Source organism: Podarcis erhardii, assembly GCF_964252035.2.
Source record: "Podarcis erhardii genome assembly, chromosome: 1".
Lineage (NCBI taxonomy): Eukaryota > Metazoa > Chordata > Lepidosauria > Squamata > Lacertidae > Podarcis > Podarcis erhardii.
This window is the reverse complement of record NC_138497.1, coordinates 51,695,755-51,722,772: the sequence shown is the minus strand read 5'-3', so window position 1 is coordinate 51,722,772 and position 27,018 is coordinate 51,695,755. Positions and strand designations below refer to the sequence as shown.

General features: G+C 43.9%; 1 protein-coding gene across 8 annotated transcripts in view; it reads left to right on the top strand.

The window, feature by feature from the left end:
• DGKZ (diacylglycerol kinase zeta) overlaps positions 1–27,018 on the top strand; it is a 139,113-nt gene that overhangs the window by 66,493 nt on the left and 45,602 nt on the right. For 6 of the 8 annotated variants that reach the window (XM_081834062.1, XM_081834063.1, XM_081834061.1 and 3 more), the window contains one exon: positions 26,603–26,711. In XM_081834062.1, the coding sequence (XP_081690188.1) occupies positions 26,603–26,711 (109 nt within the window). Of the gene's footprint in view, positions 1–8,129; positions 8,275–23,943; positions 24,831–26,602; positions 26,712–27,018 lie in introns of those variants that run through there. The other 2 variants (XM_081834057.1, XM_081834056.1) reach the window with 2 other exon arrangements.

Below are 27,018 nucleotides of genomic sequence, written 5' to 3'. Positions count from 1 at the left end.
ATGGTAACAGCAGCCAAGAAATTAAAAGACGCCTGCTTCTTGGGAGAAAAGCAATGACAAACCTAGACAGCATCTTAAAAAGTAGAGACATTACCTTGCCAACAAAGGTCCGTATAGTAAAAGCTATGGTTTTCCCATTAGTGATGTATGGAAGTGAGAGCTGGACCAAAAAGAAGGCTGATCACCGAAGAATGGATGCTTTTGAATTATGGTGCTGGAGGAGACTCTTGAGAGTCCCATGGACTGCAAGAAGAATAAACCTCTCCATTCTTAAGGAAATCAGCCCTGAGTGCTCACTGGAAGGACAGATTGTGAAGCTGAGGCTCCAATACTTTGGCCACCTCATGAGAAGAGAAGACTCCCTGGAAAAGACCCTGATGTTGGGAAAGTTGGAGGGCACAAGGAGAAGGGGACGGCAGAGGACGAGATGGTTGGATGGTGTTCTCAAAGCTACCAGCATGAGTTTGACCAAACTGTGGGAGGCAGTGGAAGACAGAAGTGCCTGGCGTGCTCTGGTCCATGGGGTCACGAAGAGTTGGACACGACTAAATGACTAAACAACAACAACATGTGTGTTTCAAAAGATCAAATCAACTTTAATACCAGCAAGATAGCGCCCCTCCAAAACTAGGGCTGTTGCCTCATTTTAAAAAGTTGATTAATTGTATGAGTTTAAGATTTATTAATTAAATGTGCATATGGATAAGAACAATAGATCTGAATTCTGAAGCAAGAAGCATACTGCCTTTGTTTTTAGGTGTCTTAGCCTGGCATCTTAGCAGGCATCATCTTAGAAGAAGCATTCTCTCCTAAGGAAGAGAAAAATGAGAGATGCCTCTTTTAAGATGGTGCTTGCCATTCAGCATTCCCTAAATACTAGTACAGTTGTACCTTGGAAGTCGAACGGAATCTGTTCCAGAAGTCCGTTCAACTTCCAAAACCAAAGCGCGGCTTCTGATTGACTGCAAGAAGCTTCTGCAGCCAATCGGAAGTCCTGTCAGACATTCGGCTTCCAAAAATAGTTCGCAAACTGGAACACTCACTTCTGAGTTTGCGGCGTTCGGGAGCCAAAACGTTCGGGAACTGAGCTGTTTGACTTCCAAGGTATGACTGTATTCTTGTAAATACTTGTAAAAAAACCTTGCTATCCAGTTAATTTGGGGGGAGCTCTGGGATGAATAAAAGTTTTGAAATTGATCAGTCTATTAAATGCTGCAGTGCAATCTAAAACAACATTTAATCTGTACCTAAGTACTTGAAATTCAAGGGGACTTTGCAGTAGGAAAGTGTTCTCGCTTTACTAGAGCTCTTCATGCCCGTAAATGGACACTTAAACACTTGATCGCCTATGCAAGTTTATTTGGAAGCAAGTTATCATTAATTTTAGTAGATTTTACTTCCAAGTACAGTCGTACCTTGGTTGTTGAATGCCTTGTGACTCAAACGTTTTGGCTCCTGAACTCCTGCAAAGCCAGAAATAAGTGTTCCGGTTTGCAAACTTTTTTGGAAGCCGAACGTCCAGTGCAGCTTCCGAGGCTTCTGATTGAGTGCAGAAAGCTCCTGCAGCCAATCACAAGCTGTGCCTTGGTTTTTGAACATTTTCAGAAGTCAAACGGACTTCCGGAATGGATTCCGTTTGACAACCAAGATACAACTGTATATGTGCTTAGGACTGAAGCCTATTTATTCCCCTAAGCATGCTTGGCACCACATTGAGCTCAGTAGGGCTTTCAAGGAAATGTGAAAACAATTGCAACCATCCAGTTTTTGGGGGTGGGGTGCTCCTGGAGGAATTGCTCGGGGTGGGGGAATCCTCCTTGGAGTAGATGGCATATTGTTTAGTTTAATTTTCAGGCTTAGATGTATCTTCACAATGCCCAGACTCAGTGGGGCAAGTACAGTGTGTAGTGTCTTCAGTCTCAGTATGTGAAGCCTGGTAAGAATGAAACTCATCTACTTGCCTCATAAAAGAAGCTCATATGTTTTTATTCATAGAAAGTAAACTCTTACAAATTTAGGGGAGAGGTATCAAAAGAGGATATACTACTGCTACACAATATATCAATTTGTTTATATCCTGTTTGCTGATAAACAACATAGAAGAAACTTCTCCATCTGCTACATGAGAGTACTGACATAAGCACCTTTCTGTAACAGTCTAAATATATTAAATCTTCTATGAACTTCTTTCATACTTGCAGGCTGTCACCTTATGGGTACAAGTTTTCAACCAAATAAATTACTACCTTAGACTCTTATACCTTGAGACCCTTTCTTCCATTACACTGAGTGTGCTGTTGCCATTTCCATTTTCCACTTTGAATACAGGAGGCACTAGTGTGTAGTTACGTCCCATTACATTTTTGTATAGCTGTATGGTGTAGCTTAACTGTGCTTGTATCAGGTCCCCATAAATGACTCTTGCATTCTGAGAACAGGACCTCAGTCCTGCTGCATGGAAGGGCAGTCTGTGATTTGCAATGGATCGCATGTCAAAACAGTGATGGGGAACCTCAGACCTGGAGGCCAAATGTGGCCCTCTCTAGTTCTTGGGACTGAAATAACCCTCTCTCTTTTTTCAGAAACATGTATCATTTCAGATTTAATCTATGAATTTGGCAATTCATACTGAGGTTTATCTGTGATAGGTTTTTTGTATTTTTATCTCCTCGTGCGATGCTTATTCTGTGCTCTTGTTCTTTATTGAAGCTATTGTTCCTTGCCCTGAGATTTTTAGATTAAGGGTGGGATGTAAATATTTTAAATAAATAAATAAATAAAACAATCAATCAATTAATTCAGTAAATCTCATAATTCACCAGGCACGATTTATTTTAATTGAGTAACACCCCCAGTTTTTCTGGAGGACTGGTTTCAAACTTCCTTGCTTAAGTGACTGAACAAAAGCTCTGTGAAGATTTTTAAACATGTATTGTACTTTTGCCACAAACTTTGTTCACCGAAAATTGTCACCTACTTACTGTCTTTGGTAGTTCTTGCCATGTTGATTCTTTTTCTCAAGCAATAAGTTCCTAAACCTCACTGGTCCAACTCATGAGTTAATTTTGCAAATCTACGTAAATTCCCTTCTGCGCTTGAGTTTTTGGGGCATACAAATCACATTTGCAAGCTACATTATTGCAAGAATGAAGCATTAGAACAGGCATAGGCAAACTAGGCCCTCCAGATGTTTTGGGACTACAGCTCCCATCATCCCTGACCTCTGGTCCTGTTATCTAGGTATGATGGGAGGTGTAGTCCCAAAAAATGTCTGGAGGGCCAAATTTGCCTGGGCCTGCATTAGAGGCATCTTTTGTGAGTTAAAACATTTATCCTACCACTTTAGCAGCTGGGATTTTAAGAGAGATGCCCGCAATTGCCATATATTGTATTAAAGCCATGAGCATCATTACCTACATTGAGTATCCTCTTGAATCATAGAATTGTAGAGTTGGAAGGGATCCCCAAGCATCATCTAGTCTAACCCCCTGAAATACAGGAGTGCAGAAGTGTCATAATAGCAACATCTCATATTTCTTCCCTGAAGCTCAGGGAGTTGTCCCAATTTTTTCCACTGAGAGGTGGCAGTGTTCTCAAGGCCAGCCCATGATCTTCATGGTTGAATGTGGATGTGAACTGCTCCTTAACTTAATCCAAAAGCCATTCTTAATATAGTTTTGGCCTGGAGCATCTAAAAAAAAGGGGGGGGGGTGTACCGGTAATTCAGCTGCCCAGAGCATCTCCTATGATATTATCTGACCTCGGTTCTCTTCATGCTAGAATTTGAAAGGGAAGTGAGATAAATTACGCTTTCTCTAGAGTGTTGAGATTGTTACATTTGTCCCCATTTTGCTGAAGAAAACGGAGTAATCACTTTCTTCAAGCGAGTATTTTCTTTGGTGACTGGAGGGATTGTTTTCTGCCACATCAACCTCCTTGTAGGCTAAGATCTTACTCAGAGGCAGACCCCCTTTAGGTAGCTACCCCCACCCCCACCCCTTTGAGGTGATGTGAGTGGCAACAAGGGACAGGGCCTTCTTGGTTGTAGCACCTTGCTTGCAGACCCCTCTCCCAAGGGTGTCTCACCTGGCAAATGTCTGTTAGGTGCCTGGCAAAGGCAGTTTTATTTTCCCAGGCTCAGGTTGATCTGAGGTGTATTTTCATTTCTGCTGTGGTTGTTTTTAGAGCAGCCCTTTACTTTGTCAGCTACTGCATATTGGTTATTTTACTGTGCTTTTTGACCTATTGTCACAGTAAACTGCCCTGTGATCCTCAGAGGAAGGGCAACATGTAAAACAATAATAATATTGTAAACTGCCCTGGAAATGTTGAAAGGTGGACTAAGCATTTATTTAATATTTAAATAATATTTTAACAAGTGCCCTTTCCCCTGCTTCTTATCTTGGGCTGTCACAGAACTCTCGGGCTTCCTTTCCTTTAAGCTGGCATAAGAATGGGCCTGGAGCTGTATCAGCCATGGAGAAAAAGGACCCCTTGGGTGTACAAGGATTGTGCTTGATGCTTTGGAAAAGTCATTTGGCGTTTCACACTTTCACAGATTAATGCATAAGTATGTAACGATCATGGCTATGGAGACTTCGGTCCCTCTTTTTACTTCGGTTCATGACATCCTGTGTTAGGTTTTCTAGTTATACATCAGCAGAGCAGCAGTAAGGCAGCTTCCCTCTCCTGTATCTGATACAGCAGTGTGGTGAGTAGAGCTAGCAATCAGTCCAGAAAGTGATGGGCTAACATATGCTGCTTATGTGACACATGACATATGACATGCTTCTTGCACTAAAACTCCATTGTGACCTCCGCCCGCCCTCCCTTAAGATGGTGTTGTATAGTCTCTTCTTTTTCTTAAACATCAGTGTACAGTGGTACCTCGGGTTAAGAACTTAATTCGTTCTGGATGTCCGTTCTTAACCTGAAACTGTTCTTAACCTGAGGTGCCACTTTAGCTAATGGGGCCTCTTGCTAACGCTGCGCTGCCGCCGCCGCATGATTTCTGTTCCCATCCTGAAGCAAAGTTCTTAACCTGAGATATTATTTCTGGGTTAGCAGAGTCTGTAACCTGAAGCATCTGTAACCCAAGGTACCACTGTATTCTAAATTACTAAGTGCTGCCTGTGTGCAAAGCATTTTGGAATGAATGAATGGTTTCACTGTCTGTAGGGCAGTTTCTGGATTTATTTCCCAGCTGAGTTATTCTGCATACTGTGGGAGGAAATTTCATGAATATCTCATAATTAAAGTATGGGGAGAAGCAAGTCTCCAAGCCCCAAGTTTTTCTCTGCCAAATGATTTTACATAAGGGCAACTCCATACTTCCTGCAGCAAATGTGCTTACTGCATTTACAGCAAGTGTATTTAACATAGCAAATACACAGTGGGTGCACAGCAAACACCTATGTACATGTGCCTGGTGTTCTTGTCGTGGTTTGGCTTCCCAGACACAAGGGCTTGTTTCATTTCATTTTAGATGCATGTAAAAGTGAGTTGGTACCCAACAGTAGTCCTCCTAATTGTGAACACAGTTGCTGAGTGCTAACGGTGCAGAGTCAGAGTAGAGCCACTGAGAAACAATGGGGGAAATTGGCATATGTAACTGGGAAAGCTGCAATGCTAGCTTAGCAGCTGGTGTGTTGCTGCTACTTACTAGAAGGGAGAAGAGATGGGGAGGCCAGTGTGGTGCAGTCACAATGGCTGAAGTGTCCACACTGTGCCAACCTCCCCACAGCCTCTCTCCCTCCTGGTAAGTGTCAGAAACACAGCTGCCCTGGTGTTCGCTTTGCTGCTCTTTTCCACCAGGTTATCCACTTCTATAGTCAGCAGAGCCTCAAAAGTTTGCACAGGTAAAGGTAAAGGGACTCCTGACCATTAGGTCCAGCCGTGACCGACTCTGGGGTTGCGGCCCTCATCTCGCTTTACTGGCCGAGGGAGCCGGCATACAGCTTCCGGGTCATGTGGCCAGCAGGACTAAGCTACTTCTGGTGAGCCAGAGCAGCGCACGGAAATGCCGTTTACCTTCCCGCCGGAGTGGTACCTATTTATCTACTTGCACTTTGACGTGCTTTTGAACTGCTAGGTTGGCAGGAGCAGGGACCGAGCAATGGGAGCTCACCCCGTCGCGGGGATTCAAACACCGACCTTCTGATTGGCAAGTCCTAGGCTCTGTGGTTTAACCCACAGCGCCACCCACATCCCTTTGCACAGGTACCACCCGCTCTTTCTTACCCCACAAATATCACAATGGGGATGGAGCATGTTCAGTAGCCACATAACGTTCAGTATCACTTGGAAAAGAAAAATAGGAATTGGGAGAGAGGGGTGGGGAGGTTTCCTGCTTTGAGGAATGCCTTTCTGGAACCCTGAACAGGATTATGCATGTTAGATGGGACGCTACTGTTGTGGAAATAGGGAGGGGTACAACTTACCTTCCTCAGTATACTGCAACATTTTGCAGCAGTTGACATTTCTATTTTGTTTTTGTTACGGGAAATGCTGGTATAAAATAGCATAGCCAGCACACTTCCAGCATGAGCTAAAGAGCTCCCCCACCCACCCACAGTTACTCTCTCTTACAAGGGCTGAAAATAGCTGTCAGTTGAGAATCTTAATATTTGCATGTTACAGTATGAATGATTTTAAAAATTAGAGTGCTCAGCATTGTGGTTAACCATATTTGGTTAATCTGCCCTTTTAGGCTGCTTTCCAAATTACATATTATTCCTCTGTTACACAGTGGAGAAGAAAGCATTATCTTCATTAAATATTAAAATGTATTCCTGTATGATGATCCTGTAATATGTATTTTATTTAGTTAAGAGGAAGATTGTAGTGAACTTTGATAGATCTACTTTTTGTTGGGAGGGGGGCAAAAGGAAAACTAAAGCTTGTTGAAACCTGCTTTCACCTACATGTTTTAAAAATGTGTCCCACGTATTCACAAATTAATTGCAGCAAAAATAAACTATCTTATTGATTTAATGCCTGCATGTGTGTTTCACATCTGCATGTGTGTTTCACAAAGTAAAGGTGTGACTTGTAAGATTCTTCCCATAATTCCATTGTCCAAGTTTGAGGCAGTACTGTATAGCACAAACGTTGTGCAAAATCAGACCTGGAAAATGTGCATATTTGTGCTGAGGAAGCAGAAATGCAAATCTACCTCGGTAAAATTGATTGGCTTCCCTTCCATCTGCAGTGTCATCTGTATGTACATTCCACGTGAGAAGATATCAAGGGCTCAAACAAGTTGTATCAAGTGCAATAGCTGTTCCCAGCTTGCATGGGAAATCACTCAGGGAAATAATTTTTGTTGTCATGATGGAGTAGAATATCATTCAGTGGCACTTTGTTTTGACTACCGTGGGTGGGACTGTTTGTCACTCTTCACTCAGGTAACTGAAGCAGCAACAGTGGCACAGTACCCTGATTAGAACCAAGTAATAAAACTAAGGTGTTTTCCTAATGGTCCAATATGGTTGTCTGCACTATTTGATAGATATGTCACAGATAAGCAAAGCTTATGGCTGAGTGCAAGGTCTCTTTAAGCAGAGAAACGACCGGATGGGAAGGAAATGAGGCAATGAAGAAAGTGACCTTTTGCAGTTGCAAAAGTGGGTCAGTGCAATTCTACTGAAGCAGAAGTGGGTCAGTGCAGGTGTCTTCCCAAGAGAGCAGGATTCTCTTGAGTCCCCTTTAAGGGATGTGTATGCAACGCTTTTAAAAAGTTTGACCAATAAAATACTTCAGAATCAAAAGTATGTGTGTGAAGTTAGAATTGTTTGCATGCTCTCTTGCCATCCACCCCTGACACTCTGTGTGTGTGTGTGTGTGTGTGTGTGTGTGTGTGTGTGTGTGTAGATAGAATTAATAAAATAAAAAGTTGCTGGTTGGCCCCTGAGTAATGTAGCTCTATTGTGTGTTTCTTGTTCTGCAAGGACTATCTGAACGCTGAACTTAGCTGGGGTCAGTAAGTGTGTTTGTGTTTGTGTCTCACTCACTCACTCACTCACTCACTCATTTCATTCCCCGCCCCCTTAGAGGTAGCCGCCCCCATAGCAGCCATAGGAGGAAGTGCCTGTTGGTTATTTTAAAAAGGGCTGTCATGATTTGCAGCATGGGGAGGAGGCAGTGGGATAAACAGAGACCTCTCTCTCCAAACTAGGACTGAATCTCTTCAGGGCTGGCAGCCTCTCTTCCTCCTGCAGCTGCTACCCAGGCTCCTCTTCACCTGCAAGAATTCTCCCTTCAGCTTCGGATCAGGTCACAAAGGCTCTGCCCGTCCCCTCCTCTTCCTCCCCCACCCCGTGTTTAACCGTTCTTTGCTTAAGGTTTGCCATTCAGGGTGAGGAAGTGAGGCGCTTTTGAGAGCGGGAAGGGAAATGCTGGATCTCTGTGTGAAATAGCCTCACCCTGTGACTCTAGAGACATGGCAGGAGAGCAGGATGAGATCCTTTGCTGGGTGGGTTAAACATTGTTGGAAGCTGCTCAACAGTAGTTTCAGAAGCTTCCGGAGGGAGTGTTATTGTGGGCCAGTTCTGTGTCGTTTGTAACCATAGGTTTGAGGGGATTTGCAGTTAGGGGCCCCTTTGTTTCCAGCTTGGGGGGAGAGTTTTCCATCTTCTCTCTGCTTTGTTATGAACCTCTCCTTGAAAGAGAGAGAGTTTCCTTAGACTGGAGGTGCAAAGTGACTTCATTTTTATTTTATTGCAACAAACTTGAGGCCAATTTACTAGTTGTGTTTGGATGTTGTGTAGCCTTCAAAGGTTGCCTTTAATATGTTGGAATGTGCTGAGCTTGGTTTCACGAGGCGGGGGAATAGAAGTTAGCACAGGGCAGTGTGCTTTTGCATTTACCCCTTGGCTTTTTATTTTCACACGTGAGGTGTTTGTATGCACCTGCATCCATGTTGGAGAACCTGAGTTATCTGGTTAGGAGAAAACAATTAAGCTGACATTGTGCTGTACCTTAGCAATTTTTAGTGCTCCGGGTGGGGGTTGATTCATACAGACATCTCACTGCAAAGAAAAGAGGACCGAATGTTAAGTCACCCATAAGAACTTCACCATCTTAAAAAAAAATGTCTTGTGAACCAGATGGTAGTGTGACTGGCAAGTGGATGAGATGGTGAGGACAGCTGCAGCAGTAATAGGACAGGCTTGTCTGCTTAATGCAGCCTCACTGGATATTAGTCTGCTGAATAAGGCAGGTTGGCAAGAGGGTGTCAGAGGTCCTGTGTGGTTTATTGAGCAGGGTCCCCAGCAGTTTTTTCAGAGTTTGCATCTGGGTCTCTGTCCCCAATCATAGGGGAGACAGTGGTGGCCTTTTCTTTTTATCAGTAGATCACAGACCTGGGACTGTAGCAGGGCCTTGTTTTTTCCCCTGTTCAGATTCTATGCTGGAAAAAAATATGAAAGAAACTCCTTAAAAAATTCCTCCCCATCTTCTGTTCTGTCAAGGGATTTGTGAACCAACAGCTGCTTTCCTTACACAGACCAGTTGTAAAGAGCAAGTCCCTCTGGCGAAGCTCGTCTAAATTTACTTGTGTGAGACAAGGGTTCTGTATTCCCAAAGTGGAGCTCCCACAGGTTAACTTCCTCGTAGCCAAACTATTTAGCACTGTACCCATAGTTTCCAAGGCTGCTTTCTGCCTTTTAACATTATGCCTGAAATTTTCCAGACTGGGCTTAGGTATCTTAAGAATGCTTTCGTCTTCTCAAGGTACTGTGTGCTATGGCAAAATGTGGAGATGTTATACAAGATGTAGTTCCACACTATGCCCTGTTTAAAGCATGCCATCTGGCAATCTATATGTAGAGTGGCAAACGGTTTGTGTCATGCAGTTCTGTCCACGGCTTGGATGAAGTGACTTTCCTCCATGCCACAGCAAACCTGAAGGTTTAGAATAGTGGCGAAAATGGTCTGTTCTGGATGTTGAGCTGTCGCTTTCTAAATGGTGGAAGCCAACATGTGGAGTTACTTAAAATGGCCCCTATATGGCAACCATAAACATGTACATATGCCATAGGAAAGGACTAGACCAACAGAGGGTACCTGCTGACCAAACAAAGAGCAAGGTGTTTATGAACCCCAACTGCTGACATTTTTACTAGGTAAACTAATAATGCCATTCACCTTCCTAGTCGACAGGTGATTGGGTTTTCACAGCACTTGACCTAGCCTAAGAACCTAGAATAGCTAATATCTGTATTCTCAGTTGCTACATTATTTTCCTACACAATGCAGGAGTTTTGCCGTCATAACCAATTGCTGCAAGGTTGGTCAGGCTCCATAATAACGTTTTGTTCCAACCAGCAGTCAAGGCTTCACAGTTGAGGAGCAGATGTGCCCAGGCAGTCATACATGTATAAATTTACTTATTGCATATTTGAAAGAGATGGTAATATTAAAGCATGGAACAGCTCTATTTTTACATAATTTGAAAATACGTCAGCCCAAAGGGAGAGGTCTCTTTCCTCTTGGGCAGGCTGGATTTCTTTTATGACTGTAATGCTTGACATTTCTGTGATGACCTTTTGGTTTTGAAGCAAAAAAAACAACAACATGTCTGAATGTCAAGGTGGGAGGGGGCACTATAAAAGATGTTACTATAGTTCCAGTTTAAAGTTTAGTAGGCTAATACTTTTGGCAAGGAAAATGTCAGAATAATGTACGTTGAGGATGTACATCAAACACAAGTGGGCAGTTAAGGGTTCCTTTATTATTATTCCTGAGGGTGTTCCCTTACAGTTTTGGATTCTTACGTTTTCTGTCATTCAGATATATCTCAAATGGATCCCCCGTAAGTTAAATTTTGTCTTTTGAGGGTTATGCCCTTAAAAAAAAATACCATCCCTTTGCCATCCCTTTAGAACCTTGGGAATAGTGGGGTCTCTCTGTTCAGTTCTTGTGAGTTGAGGTACATGAATATTAAATGGTGCTGAGAAACTACATTTTTCACTTCAGATTTTGGGGTGAAAAGCTGGATGGGGATTGTTCTTTCTTTGTGCTGTTTTACTGCTATTCACAGCCCTCATCAGCTGCTATTTTGGTATATTTTTAAGTAAATAAAATAAATAACTTATAATCTAGCCGAAACTAATTGACTAAATGATGACTTAACTTGTGTTTGTGAAGCAGACCATCTTTAAATGGTGCTGAAGAAGCAGACAATTGGGGCTGCAATCAAGCTACAAAATATATGGAGAGGCGAGTGTTGAAGGGAGATCATGTATCTGCTTATAGCGCACCCAATGTTGTGGCCAGTTGGTTTGGGAAGTGGGTGGCCGCGTGTGTTCGTATGGAGGATTGAAGATTTCTAGCACCTTTTGTACTCCTCCCCCCCCAAAAAAAACCCCCAAGGCAAATGGGGATCGCACTGTTTCAGTGGGAGAATTTATTTACAAAACACACACATGCACACTTTGCATCATTTCAGCTCAGTATGCATCACTTCAGCCATTTGGGCATATCAGAAGTTTTTAATGAGAGTAATGAGGAAGGACTGTAGCAGAGTGGTAACATAAGAACAGGCCATTGGGCCATCTAGTCCAGCGTCCTGTTCAATAGTAGCCAACCAGATGCCTTTGGGACGCCCATTAGCAGGACCCTGAGTGCAAGAGTGCTCTCGCTTCCTGCAGTTCCAGCAACTGTTATTCAGAAGCAGACTGGCATTCAGAAGACCCAGGTTCAATCCCTGGCATCTCCAAGCGTGATGGGGAGAGAATACTATCTGAAACCCAGAGAGGAGCTGCTGCTGCTGCCTGTTGATGTAGGCAGCACTGAGCTTAGATGGACCAATGTTCTGACTCAGTATAAGGCAGCTTTCCTATGTTCCTGTGAGCTAAATATGAAAGTTGCACCATTTGACCTTCCATCTTGTTGCAGATATGGGGCGCTGGGCTATAGTTACTTAGCATTTCCCATTTCCTATCTGGATGTGTTGAGAGCAACTCCTTCTTTCTTGCTTCTCATGTTCCTTCCTGCCATTTAAAACAGGATGCAGGGCTTGGCTCTGGTGAGTAGCAGGTCCAGTTCAGCCCACAAGGGCCCATTTTCCATGAACACACTGTGAAGCATTGCTTTTCTTGTCTCTTCTTAGAGAGCAGTCTTCTAACAGTTTATTTTAGTGTAAATAGCATTGTTTAAACATGGCAGTGAATGCATTTTACGGCATGTTTTCCCCAGTCTAGATGGTTATCTATGTGATGTTTGTGTGTGCATGAATGTGAAGAATGTCTTCCTTTCTGCCAGATTTGGGTAACTAAGTAGTAAGACTATATATCCTGCTGCTGCTGCGCATTAGGCTTGATACATGGATAAGGAACAAAGCTGTGGAACCAGGAGTCTGCCATCCCTTGCCTGCTGTGACTGTGTGCGTCTGGTTCTGCATCCCTGGCAAAAGCTTATTAGCATCAGCATAACATTAAGATTGAAGAGCTATGGTTACTGGGCAGACTGGAGCCAGCAAACACAAAATGATATTAAGAAGAGCTATCTGCAACTCTTTGAGATAGTATTATCTCATGGCTTCAACTTGCAGAGCAGAAGGTGGTTCTACATTCAATTTCGGAAGTACAGAACTTTCATTGGACAGGGGAGTTGGTAATTTTACACACACACTTATATTAGTCAAGACTGGATTATGGCATTCTGCTTGGCAGGACAGAAATGAAATAGCTTTATGGATTATGCTCCCCTGCCCTGTCAGATGTGGTAGCTGGCTGTGTCCTAAACAGAGCTTGGGAAGGGAGATGGTTGGTAGCCTCTTGTAAACTGTTCAAATCAGCCTCCACAACTCCTGTTATTTTGGACTACACTTCTCATCATTCCTGACTAACGACCATGCTACCTTGGGTTGATGAGAGGTATGATTTAAATATTTTGGAGGGCACCAGGTTGGAGAAGGCTGCTCTAAGTTTTATGATAGGACTCTGGGGTATAGATGAATATAAGTATAAAACAGGAAGGCTGCAAAATATTTTCACTGCCTTATCAAAAGTCTGCAAGTCCAGAAATTCTGTCACTCCTTCAGGCACAAAGAAGGAAAGTTAAGGGGGAGTTACGGTATTTCAGAATAAGGTCAATGTTAACCCACCCACCCCAATTAATAAACCATCTCTGTATTATTTGTTTTTGTTGGTTACGCAGGCTTACAAATGGGCTTGTTTTTTCAAACCCACAGGGTTGGAAGATCCCCAGAAAGGCACCTGGTCAGACTATCAGATACGTTTTTCTGTACCCAGTAGAGATAGATGGCTATCCATCATGTCACTGGGGAAAAAATGCTAGAAAAGATTCCACAGCCTGCCTAGGCAGTTTGCTCCATTGTTGTGCCATATGTTTAAAGATTATGTCTTTCAAATTATAGATTTGAAAGTCACAGACCAAAAGACATAAGTCAGTAGATATTGAGGCCGTACTTTAGTCTGCTTAAGAAAATAATGGAATTTCTTTGTCCATTCAGAAGGTTTCTACAGGAACAAAGCTTACTCATGATGTGGTTGGATGGAGTTTCTCTGTGTGTCTTTGGGGATATGAGCTGCTTCTTTGTGGGTTCTCAATGCTGAAGTAATAAGAAAAGGGATATTTGCTAATAATGAAATGCTGGGAAAGTTGGCAGTGCTCTTTGACCCTTCCTCTAGAACTGTCTTCACTGACCTCTTCATGCTGATGCACTCCATAAGTACTTTAGGACTTCTTAGAACAGGACACGTGTGAGTTAAGTGTGCCTGCACATCCAATTTAAACCAGTTTCAAATTCATTTAATGGTCATAATGGTGCTCAGCCCAAGCATTATCGTTATGAGGATTAGTGATTTCTGAGCATTTTCACAAAATTACAGTTTCCAGAGGGACACGGGTGGTGCTGTGGGTTAAACCACAGAGCCTTGGGCTTGCCAATCAGAAGGTTGGCGGTTCAAATCCCCGCAACAGGGTGAGCTCCCGTTGTTCGGTCCCTGCTCCTGCCAGCCTAGCAGTTGGAAAGCACATCACAGTACAAGTAGATAAATTCCCGCTCCAGCGGGAAGGTAAACGGCGTTTCTGTGTGCTGCTCTGGTTCACCAGAAGCGGCTTAGTCCTGCTGGCCACATGACCCGGAACCTGTACGCCAGCTCCCTCAGCCAATAAAGTGAGATGAGTGTCGCAACCCCAGAGTCGGTCACAACTGGACCTAATGGTCAGGGGTCCCTTTACCTTTACTACAGTTTCCAGTGTCCTTGGAGGAAGGGGCCTTGATGGTTTCGGTGTGTAAGGTAGTTATGCCAAGAACTAAACACATAGAGCAGGGATGGAGAACCTGTGACCCTGCAGACTTGGTTGGCCTCCAACTCCCATCAGACCTATTCAGCATGGATGATGGGAGCTGTAGTCCAGTAGCATCTGGAGGGCTGCAGGTTCCCCCTCTCTGGCGTAGAGGCTGCTTTCACATTCATTCCAAGACACCTGCACCTGTATCTGGATAATTATTTCTGTGACTACCCTATGACTGCCTGGCCAGGTGTCACGGTGCCGTCAGGCAAGGAATGTCCAGTGTGAGGAATTGACTCTTTACTGTCAAAAGTACACTCCCAGTTTAGGAAAAGTCAGTTGCTGTAACAGAGAGGTCCAGCTTATGCATCTCCCCCACCTGAGCTGCTCACAAGCAGGCGAAGATTCTGCCTGCATGCAATCCACTTCTGCTCCTCTCACCTCTGGTCCTGGGAGACTGTGCAGCAAGAGAGGTGGGGGCAGGAGGAGGAGGAGGTGTGGAAGCCCCTTTCTCTACACCAGCCTGACCTTTCCCTCCCTCCTGCACTTGTTCTTCACTCTCCAATCCTGCAGCTTCTTCTGCCTCAGACCCTCATCTTCCAGCTGTTACAGGCTCCCCTAGACCACTGATCCCGTCTTCCAAGACAGTCTCCAACCCCAGTTCTCTTGGTTCCCACTCCTCAGTATCCAGTCTCATTGTCCAGCCAGTCCCTGCCGCCAGGGCAAGTCTTGTTTAGCTGCAGAAGAGAACAGAAATCCTCCATTGGTAGAGGCAGTTGGCTGTTGTTAAAATGCTTCTGTTACCCCATTTATTGCCAATACTGCTTTCCTCAGTAGCAAGTCTGAGTGTGAGCAGACACACCTGCTCCTCGAGCAGGCCTTGGCACTTGGTTGTGGTTCTTCAGCGAGCCCTAAAATAAGACTTGGCTGCTGCTTGCACACAGCCGGCTTGGTTCTCTCACCCCACAAGGCTGTTACGTACGTGCAAGCTTGGCTCTGAAGGCCAGGCACTCAAACTGCGGAGGCTTCTGTGATAACTGCCTGTGTACTTCAGAGTTCTTGGCAGCTTAACAAGCACATCCTTTCTGGTTAGAAGGCAGTTGGTGGGGAGAGAGAAAGAGAACTTCTGTTCAGGCAAATGTTGAGTGTCCCTCTCCGATAACTGAGAACTCGAGTGCCTCAGATGATTCAAGAGGCTTTGCATCTCAAGGATCATCCCCTGCATGCTTCTGGTGCCAGGTGGGTGCATGTGGTGTATGATTCATATGCCACGTTTACTGGGAAATGAAAGGGGAAACTGGGCCTGGCCAACTAACTCTGTCGAGTCAGGGGAAGACCCTGTGAGAAATGCGCACCCTCCTTCTTCTCAAGCCACTGTGGCTTTCGGTCATGCTGCTCAACCACAAATGGCCCATCTAATCTCGTGCGCTGCATCTAGCGGAGCATAGGGCCTGGCAACTATCATAGCAAGGAACGTCCTCCTCCTTCCCGCATGCCTTTGGCAAGCTCAGCATGGTCGAGTGCTGTGTGGTGCAGCCGCTGCAGATCAGGAGATGCAACAGCCCAGCTAGAACGGAAAGAGGATCTTCGAGAGGGGAGGCAGAGGCAGCTTCGTATATGAGAAAGTGCATCTTGGGATGTCAGGAGGGTGTGGGAGTAAGGAAACACGAGCTGAAGGAAAGCTCTGGCATGTGAGCCGCACCGGAGTTGGAGCGGAATCCCCGGCCAAGCTTCCCAAGCCTCCGTCTGCCTGTTTTTAGCGTTCTGATGGCAAAGCGATAGTGAGCAGAGCCCACGAGGTCCCTGTGTCAACAGTGGGGATTATTAATAGCGCTTGTACTTCTAGCAGTTTCCTGATCCTGGGGATGCTAGTAGCTGATATTATAGGAAAAACCCCACTTGGCAGGCTTCAGGGTCTGCCCTTCCTGCAATATGCTCTCTTTGCAGTCTGTTGCCTTTTGGAAGGGAGAGAAATGGACATTCCTGTGACCTCTCTTAACCTGTGTTGCAAGTAAACTAGTCCCAGGCTAGCTGCATACAACAGGCTTTGTGTCTTACTCTAGGGGTAAATGGCAAAGCGAGGGCCACAGGAATACCCACATTTTACACATCATTCATTCTACACACCAAAAGACGTACAGGGGGCACTGTAATGGTTGGAGCCTTTGTAGTCAACTGCCTAGTGACTTGTAGGATTCCTGAGTTGGGAGTTGTGGCTGGGGATTGCCAAGCCTGTTGTATGCAGGGGGTGGTGTTAGACAGTGCAGAGCAATAAGCTGGAACTCTCCTTGGCTTTGGGGATATCTCAGTTGACAGCCCTTTGCGCTGAACTTTCTCCTGGCTTTGCTTAGCTCTCTAGGGAATAAGGCAAGATACAGTGAAATGTGTGGAACTTGATCTCGGCACCCACACTTCCTGCTAGAAGGCTGAGAGGAAGGAACATGCTTTGTGTGACTTGACCCAGCTTGGTTATTAAGCTGGAGTTTCAGCTGCCTTTTGAAAGGAAAACATGCCCCATTAAGTTAAGCTTATCACAACCCTGATTACAGATCATTAGCAGATCAAAGCCCCAAGCTTTGCTAGTGAAAGGGCTTATGATCCGGAATCAGGGCCTTTAGAGAAACTGTGTGTGCATGTTGCGTGTTGCTCTCTCTTTCTCCCCCCCTCCCCCCTGACTTTAAGGATATCAGAAATAAATTCTGTAAGACTTCTTTATGCAGCATATTCAGATACGCAAAAATGCTAGAACAACAAATGTTCTTATTTCCGCTGCAAAGATTCAGTATGGATTAGCAGCACTCTGAGTAAATGCAATAGGCCATTTTCAATTAGATATGCAGCAGCTGCTGTGTGGTTTGTTGCTTTGTGGATATTTCAGTTTTGAATATGTTTTAGTTTCAGATGTAATTTTGTTGCTTATTATTCATTGTACATTGTGATGGCATCTGAGGTATCTGATGGTATGGCAATCCATAAATATAATGATTAATAATAAAAAATAAGTTTTGCTTCACACGAACTAATATTTACGATATCTACAGTTTCAGAGACACAAAGAGCATGATTCACCTAAGTCCCACCAGCATAAGGCTTTTGCAAGGGCTCCCACCCCTCTCCTCTCCTCCCCCAACGCTCCCCAGAATTGGCTCGGGGGGGGGGGGTCAGGAGAACAGCCTGTGGGGATCGTTCCACCTAGCAAGCTGCAATGTTTGTCATGACAGGACGATCACCATAACATGATGTTTAATTCCACCTAAAGCTTTTCATTCTCATCACACAAACACTATAGATTATTATATCATTCAGTTCGGCAAAATGTAGTACGGGTTTTATCCATAAAAAAGTCTTGATTGTTAAATGAATTCTTCTGCCAGCCTGATAGGAGGTTTGAAACTCATGTTGAGGTTCAACGTGAAAGTCAGGTTGGTTTATGTAAGATCTCTTCTGTCAGCTCCATAGGTGGGGCAGCCCCATTCCTAAAGGGGAGTGTTATGTAAGTTAATACAGGGAGTTTGCTAACCTGACCTTTACATAGCTAATTATGCAGGTTAACAGAAAGGTTAGTATGAACACCAGGAATTAAATGACAGGCATATGTTTTGTTTTGCCAGGGTGTTAGGGATGCAGTGAACAAAGGGGATACCAAAAGGTGTAGCAAACAAATTAGTTTATGCTGTAATTTAGAGGTTAGTGAGGAGGTATCTCGAAAAATAAATTTTAATATTGTATCGCAACACCAATACAAACAAAACAAACAAAAACAAGTTTAAAAGCAAAGTAAGAGTGTGTTACAATGCAACCATGGTTGAGCATTTAGGGAGAGTGATGCTGAGAAAAATATGCATAACTTGTTGAAGTCAGTGAGACAGAGTCCTTAACTTTGTAAAATATTTACTACATTGTAGATGTCATTTTATAAACTTATAAAAATACTTTGTGTACATGTGAGCTTTCTCCATGGTAGGTTCACAGTACACCTTTTCAGCAATCCTCCTGTGCTCATCATAATAACTGCAGAATAATCAAATTCTTACTTTTTACTGCAGGCATGCTTCCTTATTGCTGGCTGACTAGAGAACGCAACTTAAACTGAAAAGCAGAGCAAAAGGAGAATGTGAGGTAGACTAGCCCATAATACAAAGTTCTAATATTTAACTCTTCAAGGATCAGTACTGCCTGGTTTTTTCAGAATCGCTTAAGGGATTACAGGATGATTGTGATAATGAAAAACCCAACCTTCAGTCAGGGAAAGTCTTGAGTGAGCAGAATTTGGGGGGCTCTCCCAGATGAGGCTTTTGTTCTGCACTTGTCCTGACTTGTTCACTGAATTTTTCAGAGGTTCTATTCGTAAATTGCTCCTGTTCTTAAAGCTGTCATTCTTTAAATGGAGGCTGTCATGTCACACACAAACAAAAATTCCCCCAAATCCAGACGGTGGGGAAGCACAGCTGGAGAGGCGAGGTGGTGCATCAGTTTGCCCCACTCTGGCTACAGGGGTGTCCTCACTTGACAGCTGTTATATGAGTATAGTCCTGGTCTGTTTACCAAAGAGATAGGAAGGAGGGGGGTGTGTGTCATGAATATTACAAAGGAAAGGCAGGAATTGGGACTAGCAGTAATGTAGCAGAAGGAAGACAAATTCTTGGGTTTAAATGAAGTGAGATCACTACAGAAAGCCTCGATTCCTGCCTCTGATTGGGTTAAATATTTCTCCCAATGTATTTGGTGGGCAATCACATGTACCAGCAGTGTGTAAGGATTTCTCAAACCTACCTGAATATGACAACCAGCCTCCTATAATGAGATAAAGGTCCGGTTTCCTGCTTGAAATAAAATAAAGCTCTTGGAGAAGATAAAAGCTTCCACCTGAGCTCTATAAGGAATATGCAGAGTGATTGGGTGCCTATCCTGAGTGGCTTATTTACCACTATAAACAACACTGGAAAATGACTATCAGTTTCCCGATTTATAAGAAAGGAGGTAGGAATGCTCAACAAACTATCAGCCAATTAGCTTGTTAGACATCTCTGCAAAGCTATATTCCTGGTATCTCCTTCAAAAATTGTCAGGCTGGTTGCAAAGTAACAACATTATTCATGAAGAACAAGCAGGGTTCAGAGGAAGATACAGCGCCATTGATCAGTGTTTTACTCTGAACCATATTGTAAGGAATTATACATTGAGATTGATCTTTCTGCTGCATTCGACTCCTAATTGAAATAGACTGGGAGAAAATTCAAATTGCCAACGTTGGCTGCAGACTTCTGCTATTGTTCCAAGAACTGTACAGTAACACAGGAATGAGGGTCAGAGTAGGTTTAAATGATGGTATGACCGATGCTTTTAAGACTTCGAGAGGAATGAAGCAAGTTTGCATTCTGGCTCCCACTATTTTTAACTTTTATAGTAATGATTTGGTGTCATTTTTGGCCAATGTAACCTCCCCCCCCCAAGTAATTACAAACAGAAAGATCTCAGTCTTGATGTATACAGATCATTTTAGTGCTTCCCTCTTTCTTGATTGGGCCTCAGAAATCTCGTGGAGGTGATCAGCATATACGGTAAACAGGAAATCCTATCTATAAATTACTCTAAAACCAAGATTATTACTTCTGGCAAACACAGTCCTAGGTGTAAGTGGTGTTTAGATCAGAAAACTATAGAACAAACTCATTCATTTAGATACCTGGGTCTACCCTTTAGCGAAGCCCTCTCTTGGAAAGTGTCATATGGAGGCAGTGCACAAAAACCATAGGAGCATTGATTAAGTTCAGTTACAGTAAGGGAGGGCAGGTAATGGAACCTGCCCTAAAGATACTTGGTAACAAAGTGCTTGCTCAAATTCTCTATGCCATGGCATTGAAATCTGTGTCACTGATTCACATGCCATTAAGGTTTTGGAAACCGTGCAAAATATCCCCACCCCCCCGGAAGCTATACTCTCTACCATCAAGAATATCAGCAGCTTTTCTTCATATAGAATCTGGGTGGCCAGCAATTAAGACAAAAGCGGATTGAGTTTAGTTAAAGTATATTTTTTTTAAAAAAAATGCTACTATGCCTATTGAGTGTTTTCCTGCACTGTGCTATATGGAATTGGGTGAAAACCAACTCTGGAAAGCAGCTTGTCAAGATGTTTCAGTCCATTATTTTTTTCCAGAACTGAGTTCTGCTTTAACCCTGAATAAGTGTCTACTTAGGGATTGACTCAAGGGACCTGCAACTAATTAGAAACACTAGATTTCCCCCTTGGTATCCACTCTTGAGGACAGAGCATTTTAAAGCTAGTTTATTGACCAAACTCCTCACCAGCTTCCTCAGGAATTGCCCTTATTGAGCGGTATGTGATGCCCACTGCAGTCTTGGACGGCCAGCTCAAGAAAACCAGCCCGTAGGCTGACAGACTTTGTATTCTTGGTCAACGTCAGATGGAAGACATCACTAAAACAATAAACTTATGAACTTAAAGCCAAACAATACACTAGAACAACAGGTTTGTTCCGAAACTCATTTTTTGGCAATATGTTCCTGAGGGGTAGTTGTGTTAGTCTGTTACAGCAAAACCTACTAAGTCTTATGCTACATTAAAGACTAACAGATTTATTGTGTAAACCCTCATGGACTAGAGCCTACTCTGTTAGATGCAGGATGAAGTGCACTATAGTGCATAAAAGCTTATGCCATAATGAGTATTTCAAAGCTCTGACGGGATACCAGCACATGCTGTACTGTCACAAACAGACTGAAGTCCGGGAAAACTTTTATTCACATCAGGAATATGTTTCTGTGCACTCGTACCAATGTTCAGGAGCAAATCTCGCCAAATTCAGTGGGACATAACTTCCCTTATGGTCTACTTGTGGTCACACTGCACAGGCTCTAAAATTCAGAATTAATTATCCCCGTGTGGTCTCTTACTGATCTTCAGTGTATGTTTTGACTTGGGAATCTTCAGTAACATTCAGTTTGCTGGAGTGAAAGGATAGTGTTAGGCAGCTTTGTATATAAGCCCACCAAACCCCAAAACAAATTATTACTATCCTGCTGTTCTGGAGGCTGGCAGAGGAGGTACAAAAAGGTTACTGCATTTCTATCCTGGATGTGAAAGGATTAAACCACCAATACCCATAACATTCTCTTGAGAATCAAAGGGACAAGTAATACTCAGGTGCTTGGGAAAGTTAATGCACATATGTTTGCTGTACAAGAAGGGGTGGGGAGGCACAATGAACCCTGGCTGTGAAGCTGATTTTTAAAAATTAACGAGTTTAAATATATGTTTAAGGCAGCAATCCTATCCACAATTACTTTACCATACATGCCATTAAACTGAATTGAATAGATATGAAGAACAAAATGCCAGCATTTATTCCCAATAAAATTGTGTTGTTTTAGCTTTACTACTGCTGACTCTGAAGGTATTACATTTCCTTCAGATCTGGGCTGAATTCTACAGGCTAAGGGAGAGTGCTTTGTTCTGCCAAGGTTTCAAAATCTGGGAGAAAAGCAAGGATTCCCCCTTGTAACTTTTAACTGTGAAGCAGCAAGAACAGGGACAATATGACACAGCAGCCTGTCATAGTAGTCTTCCTCCCAACCTAGCAGTTCGAAAGCATATCCACACGAGTAGATAAATAGGTACTACTGTGTTGGAAAGGTAAACAGAGTTTCCGTGTGCTCCGGCACTCGTTATGGCGTTTCGTTGCACCAGAAGCGGTTTAGTCATGCTGGCCACATGACCTGGAAAGCTGTCTGCGGACAAACTCCGGCTCCCTTAGCCCGAAAGCGGACATGAGCTTATAGTTGAATTTGACTGGACTTTACCATGTAGAAGTCCTTTACCTTTACTATAGGAGTCACATCGCATGCTTTGCTGTGTTCTCAGCCTTAAGGAACAATGACAGCTGAAAGGGCACGTTGTGTATAACTGGTTTCACTATACAAATAATGCAAGAGTAATAGAGGACTGTTATTTAGTGCCATGAGCAAATGTCAAGGCAAGAAGAGTTTTCCACTGCTTCTTTCTCAACTTTTTGTAGCATGTGCAAGGGGCAGCTCTTAGAAAATGCCTCGTATTTATAGTATAATTAACAAACAAATTGTATAATACACAAATTGGGCTGCCCAGATTTGAGTGACAGAGACATTTTCATTGCTGTATGTAGGAGCTAAATGCAAATCTAAAGGAATCTCTAATTACTTGCTGTGGAAAGTGACTGCTTGAAAGAAATGCTAATGCAGGGTAACTTCCACATAATCTGCCTGCCCAGTTTTAACAGACTTCTGAAAAGTTTTGGCCTCATGACAGGTGTGTGGGATACCTGGATATCATCAGATTACTGTCTTTTGATATCCTATCAAAACTAGGAGCTATAGATTAAATCAAGAAACATGAGTCATTTTTGCTCTGCACAAAACGTATGACTATCCAGTTGCAGATTGGAATGGTTGCTGAGCCTTGCAGTGAGATTTGGATACTTCTGACTATTAAGAATTACTGTTGCTTGAAAAAAAGCAATCCTTTTGAAGTTTACTCACATCATATAGAGAGTATGACTAACAGGGACCTAAAATGTGCTTTACACTTGGCTTTGAACAGAGTGCTTGTTGCAAATATAGAAAGATAAGAGACCTCGGGTACAATTGTATTTTAGAACTCTGAGCAGTTATTCATTGAGCATTGAGCACAGTGAGTGCTGGCAAGTAGTTAAAAGAAAAAGAAAAGAAAAAGAATTCCTGTTGTTCCATTATTAGGCATCAGTAGAGCTCTGCTATTGCTTCACAGACGCATCTTTTGTCATCTTTTGTCTCATTCTTAGTCTGCTTCTGGCTGTTTTTTTATTGGACCAAATTCTCTAAACTGAGCTTTAAATTTCACGAAATGGAAAATGTTCTGTTCTTCCAGTTTTGATCTTCTGTGTACAGTTGACAAGCAGGAAGCAGATTGAACCAACATGTATTTTGTTTGCACTCAGGCCCAGGCTGTTTTAAAATAGAACAGAAGTAGCCTGAGCAGCTTTTATCCTTAACACCTCATTTAAGGTTAGCTGCTTCCTATTTTTTTGAATATTTATATACAAGTGGTGGTGTCTTTATATAAATGCTTGTTGCTCGTTATGGGATATAGCAGATGCAGAAAAAGTCCATGGAGCCAAAGCACCTCCTTTTAGTATGAACCGTTGACTCGCTGACACTTAGATTTCACCCATGTGCCTCAGAGTTTGCGTTGGGAACCACCAATTGTCACATGGTAGCCATTTCAGCACCGTTTTCAGTTCTTGCATTTTTCCACATTCAGATTGGCCACAAATAACAATAACACCAGTACTAGTTTTCTGGCTCAGTAATCTCCCCATAAGTGAAACTCTTTCTCTTTCTCTGTGTCCCCCTTCCTCTTCCCCTAGTGCTGTGTGGTGAATTGGATATTTTGGGTGACTTGGCTCCACTAAGTGAGAGGGTACTAGATGTCTTATTGTTTAGGCGTCAGAAGCTGACACAGGACTGGTTATGGCCAAAAAGAATTGGCTGGAGCTTGGAGGGTCGGTGAGGGCCGGGGGTGGTGTCCACGTAGTGCTTGGGGTCTGGGGTGCCCCATGATTTATTCATTTAGATCTTGAAGGCCAGGTTAGGTAGGTGGGAGGGTGAGTCCTCATTTAAAACACCTGGTTTCTTTGTCAACAGCCCCCATTTGCTATGGAATCCTTTTTCAAAAGGCACTTCAGGAAGAAGACTGCACCGCTAGGGCCCCGGCGCACCAGTGTGGTGGCCCTGCCGGCCAGCAAAGCAAGGCGGCGCTCTGTGGTGGGCCAGCCCTCTGCCACCCTAACGCAACACCGCCGCAAATCCTGCGCTCATCTGCAAGGGCTGTCTTGCTTGGGCTCCCGGCACAAATGCAGGGCGAGCTCCAGCAGGAGGCGATCCAGCACCACGACCCCTCGCCTGAGTCCTCGGTTTTCCGTCCAGAAGAAGCGCGGGGGGCGAGTACGCACCATAGATACTCATCTCATAGGGCCCTCCTTGCTGCTGGCCAGCCTCATCCAGGTGTATGAGGCGGAAGGAAAGAGGCAGTCGCCTTGCACTGAGAGCTCCAGCTCAGAGTCCCCCAAGGAGGGGCTTGAGGAGAGTGACTGGAGTGAGGAAGCTGCCTCTTCAGGCTCTGAAGGATCTGGCCTGAAAGCAGAGCAGGAGAGGAAGGAGCTGCAAGCTGAGCTTTCGCGGTGTCCTGGTCCTGCTACGCAGCACCCTGCCGACCTGAGGCTTCTCCTGCGAGACCCTCATTACCTGCGCCGCAGGTCCTCCCACCTCCTCCCAGCAGAGTTTGTGCACAGCAGAGCAGCCTACGGGCTTCAAGGCCGCTACAGATGCTTGAGCCAGAGGCGGCGCTCAAGTGAAACCCCCAAGCCGGGTGCTTTGCTCCAGTCATGCAGGACGCGGAGGGCAGCCAGGAGGTGGAAAGTTCCTCTTGGGACCAGTTGGCTGGCGTTGACTACCCATAAATGCCTGGGAATGGATCTTGCCTACAATGGCTGCGGCAGCGACTCCCCTGAAGGTTGCAGAGCCCTACTGCCGTATGTATGGCTTTATCAGGGGTACTAAGCTCTTTGGGGTAGAGGTGGAGGGGAGAGGACCAGCACAGCCCTGACTCACAACCACAGTGCTTTCTTGCAGATTGTTAGTTATGAAAGAAGCACACTTCAGCTGTGTCTTTCTGAGAACGGGACAGGTGCAGTGGGTCTCTCTCCCCCCCCCCCCGATTTCCGCCAGTTGCACTTCTGTCTGGCTCTTCCTCCAAGAAATTCTGAGTTCATTCGGCTGAGAGAAAGTGAGTCACCCAAGGACACCCAGTAAGCATCATAGCCAAGCAGGGATTTGAACATGGGAGTTTCCAACTGTGACATATTACACCTCTGCACTGCATTGGTCTCCTGGTTGCTGGGATCCTTCATGTGGTCCTTGAGGGTGCTCTTCCATCAAAGAGCTGGCTGTTTTCCTGCATCTTCCCACAAAGTCTGTTTGGTATTGCAGGTTGCCTTTTACCTTGGCTAAGAATTGCCAGTTGGATATGGTGTTTGAATAATGGAGGAGCCAGATTCCTGTAAAAGGTCTTTGTGTGAAATGAGCAGCAGCTCTGACCAATTAATGTATTAAGATGCGCACAAAAGATGACATGTATGGCTTTAATGTCCCTTTATACAATTTCACCCCCCCCACACACACAAACAAACAGAGAGAGGGAGAGAGAGAATAGGAAAAGCATTCAGAAGTGGCAAAGATTAATAATAATAATAATAATAATAATAATAATAATAATAATAGTTTTAAAGGACCTTTATGACTGTAACATTGATTGTGTGTGGTGTAGTGCTACTATGTTTGACTTAGGTAGATTCACATCCCTGCTTAGCTACAAAGTTGACTGCGGTAACTCAGGCCATTTGTGTGTTCTCAGCCTCACCTGCATCTGAGAATTTTTGAGGATAAAAGCCTTTGAGTTACTTGGAAGAAGGATGGGATAAAAAGTGTGTGTGTGTGTGTGTGTGTGTGTGTGTGTGTGTTCATGCGCGCGCACACACACACACATATACATTGTGAGGAGGACAAAAAACACGAATATGATTTGTCCTTGATGAATTGATCTAGAGTAAAACCCATGTGTGATCTTAAATATGCGCTCTAAAATTCTGAGATGCCCAGCTGCTTCTCCCACTCTCACCCCAATTAGCCTTGGAATGTTTTGCTTCAGAAGCAGCAGGAAACCTGGGCTCTGTTTCATCTTCCTAGGAGTCTCACAAGCCTGTGTTATTGTGTTATTAGTCTTCATCCACTTGAGAGAATAGTGATCTGTTATGGAATATTCTACACACACACACACCCCTTTGGAAGGAAGGATTCATGGAAATAATAAACATTCAACTGCCACTTGGATTTTTTAAACTAAACCACTGCGTCCCTTTCTTCATGGCTGGTGTTTGCAGTGGCATGGTACAAAATGCCCAATCCACATGGTAGATTTCAGCATGCCAGTAACTTGGCATTTATTAGTAGTTGCTGTGTGGCATGACTTAAAGCAGTTATGAAGAATAGTCTGTTTTTCACTGCCACAAGGTAGAAAATAAAACTTACTGCCTACCACTGAATTGGGTAAGTATTACCTACTCTGTGATTTCCGATAATTTCTGCCTCATTTTAGGCAGCTTTTTGGAATTGATATTAACACATGGAATGCCTTTCTTTTTAGCATCCTTTCCCCCCAGAAGGCTTGCAAATGCTGCATTTAGGAATAATAATGATTAATATGATTCCAGGTGTTTTTATGGACAATCTTCTTCCTGTCTTTCAGAAAAGCTATTGCCAAGTCTGGTCTCCAGCACCTGGTTGCCCAGCCAACCCCCCCACTAGCCCTGAGAAGCGATTCAGACAGGGAGATCCGCAGTACTGTCGACTGGAGCGTAAGTGCTACCTTCTCCCCTTGTGGCGGCGGGGGGGGGGGGGAGTACAGGGAAAGATAATGAATGGGTTCTTTCCCATTGGCTGCATAAGTTTTGCCCAGTGCAAATCCACACACAGGTGGCTTTCTGGAGCAAGGGTATCATTGGCCAGGGTGTAGTCTGAAGTCAAGTCATTTGATACATCAGCCTTACTAAAAGCCAAGCAGGTCTGGTCAGTGCCTGTATGGGAAATGGCACGGAACCCTATAAGTATCACCTTGAGTTCCATGAGAGAAAGACAGGAAACAAGTAGTGCATTTCTCTGGAG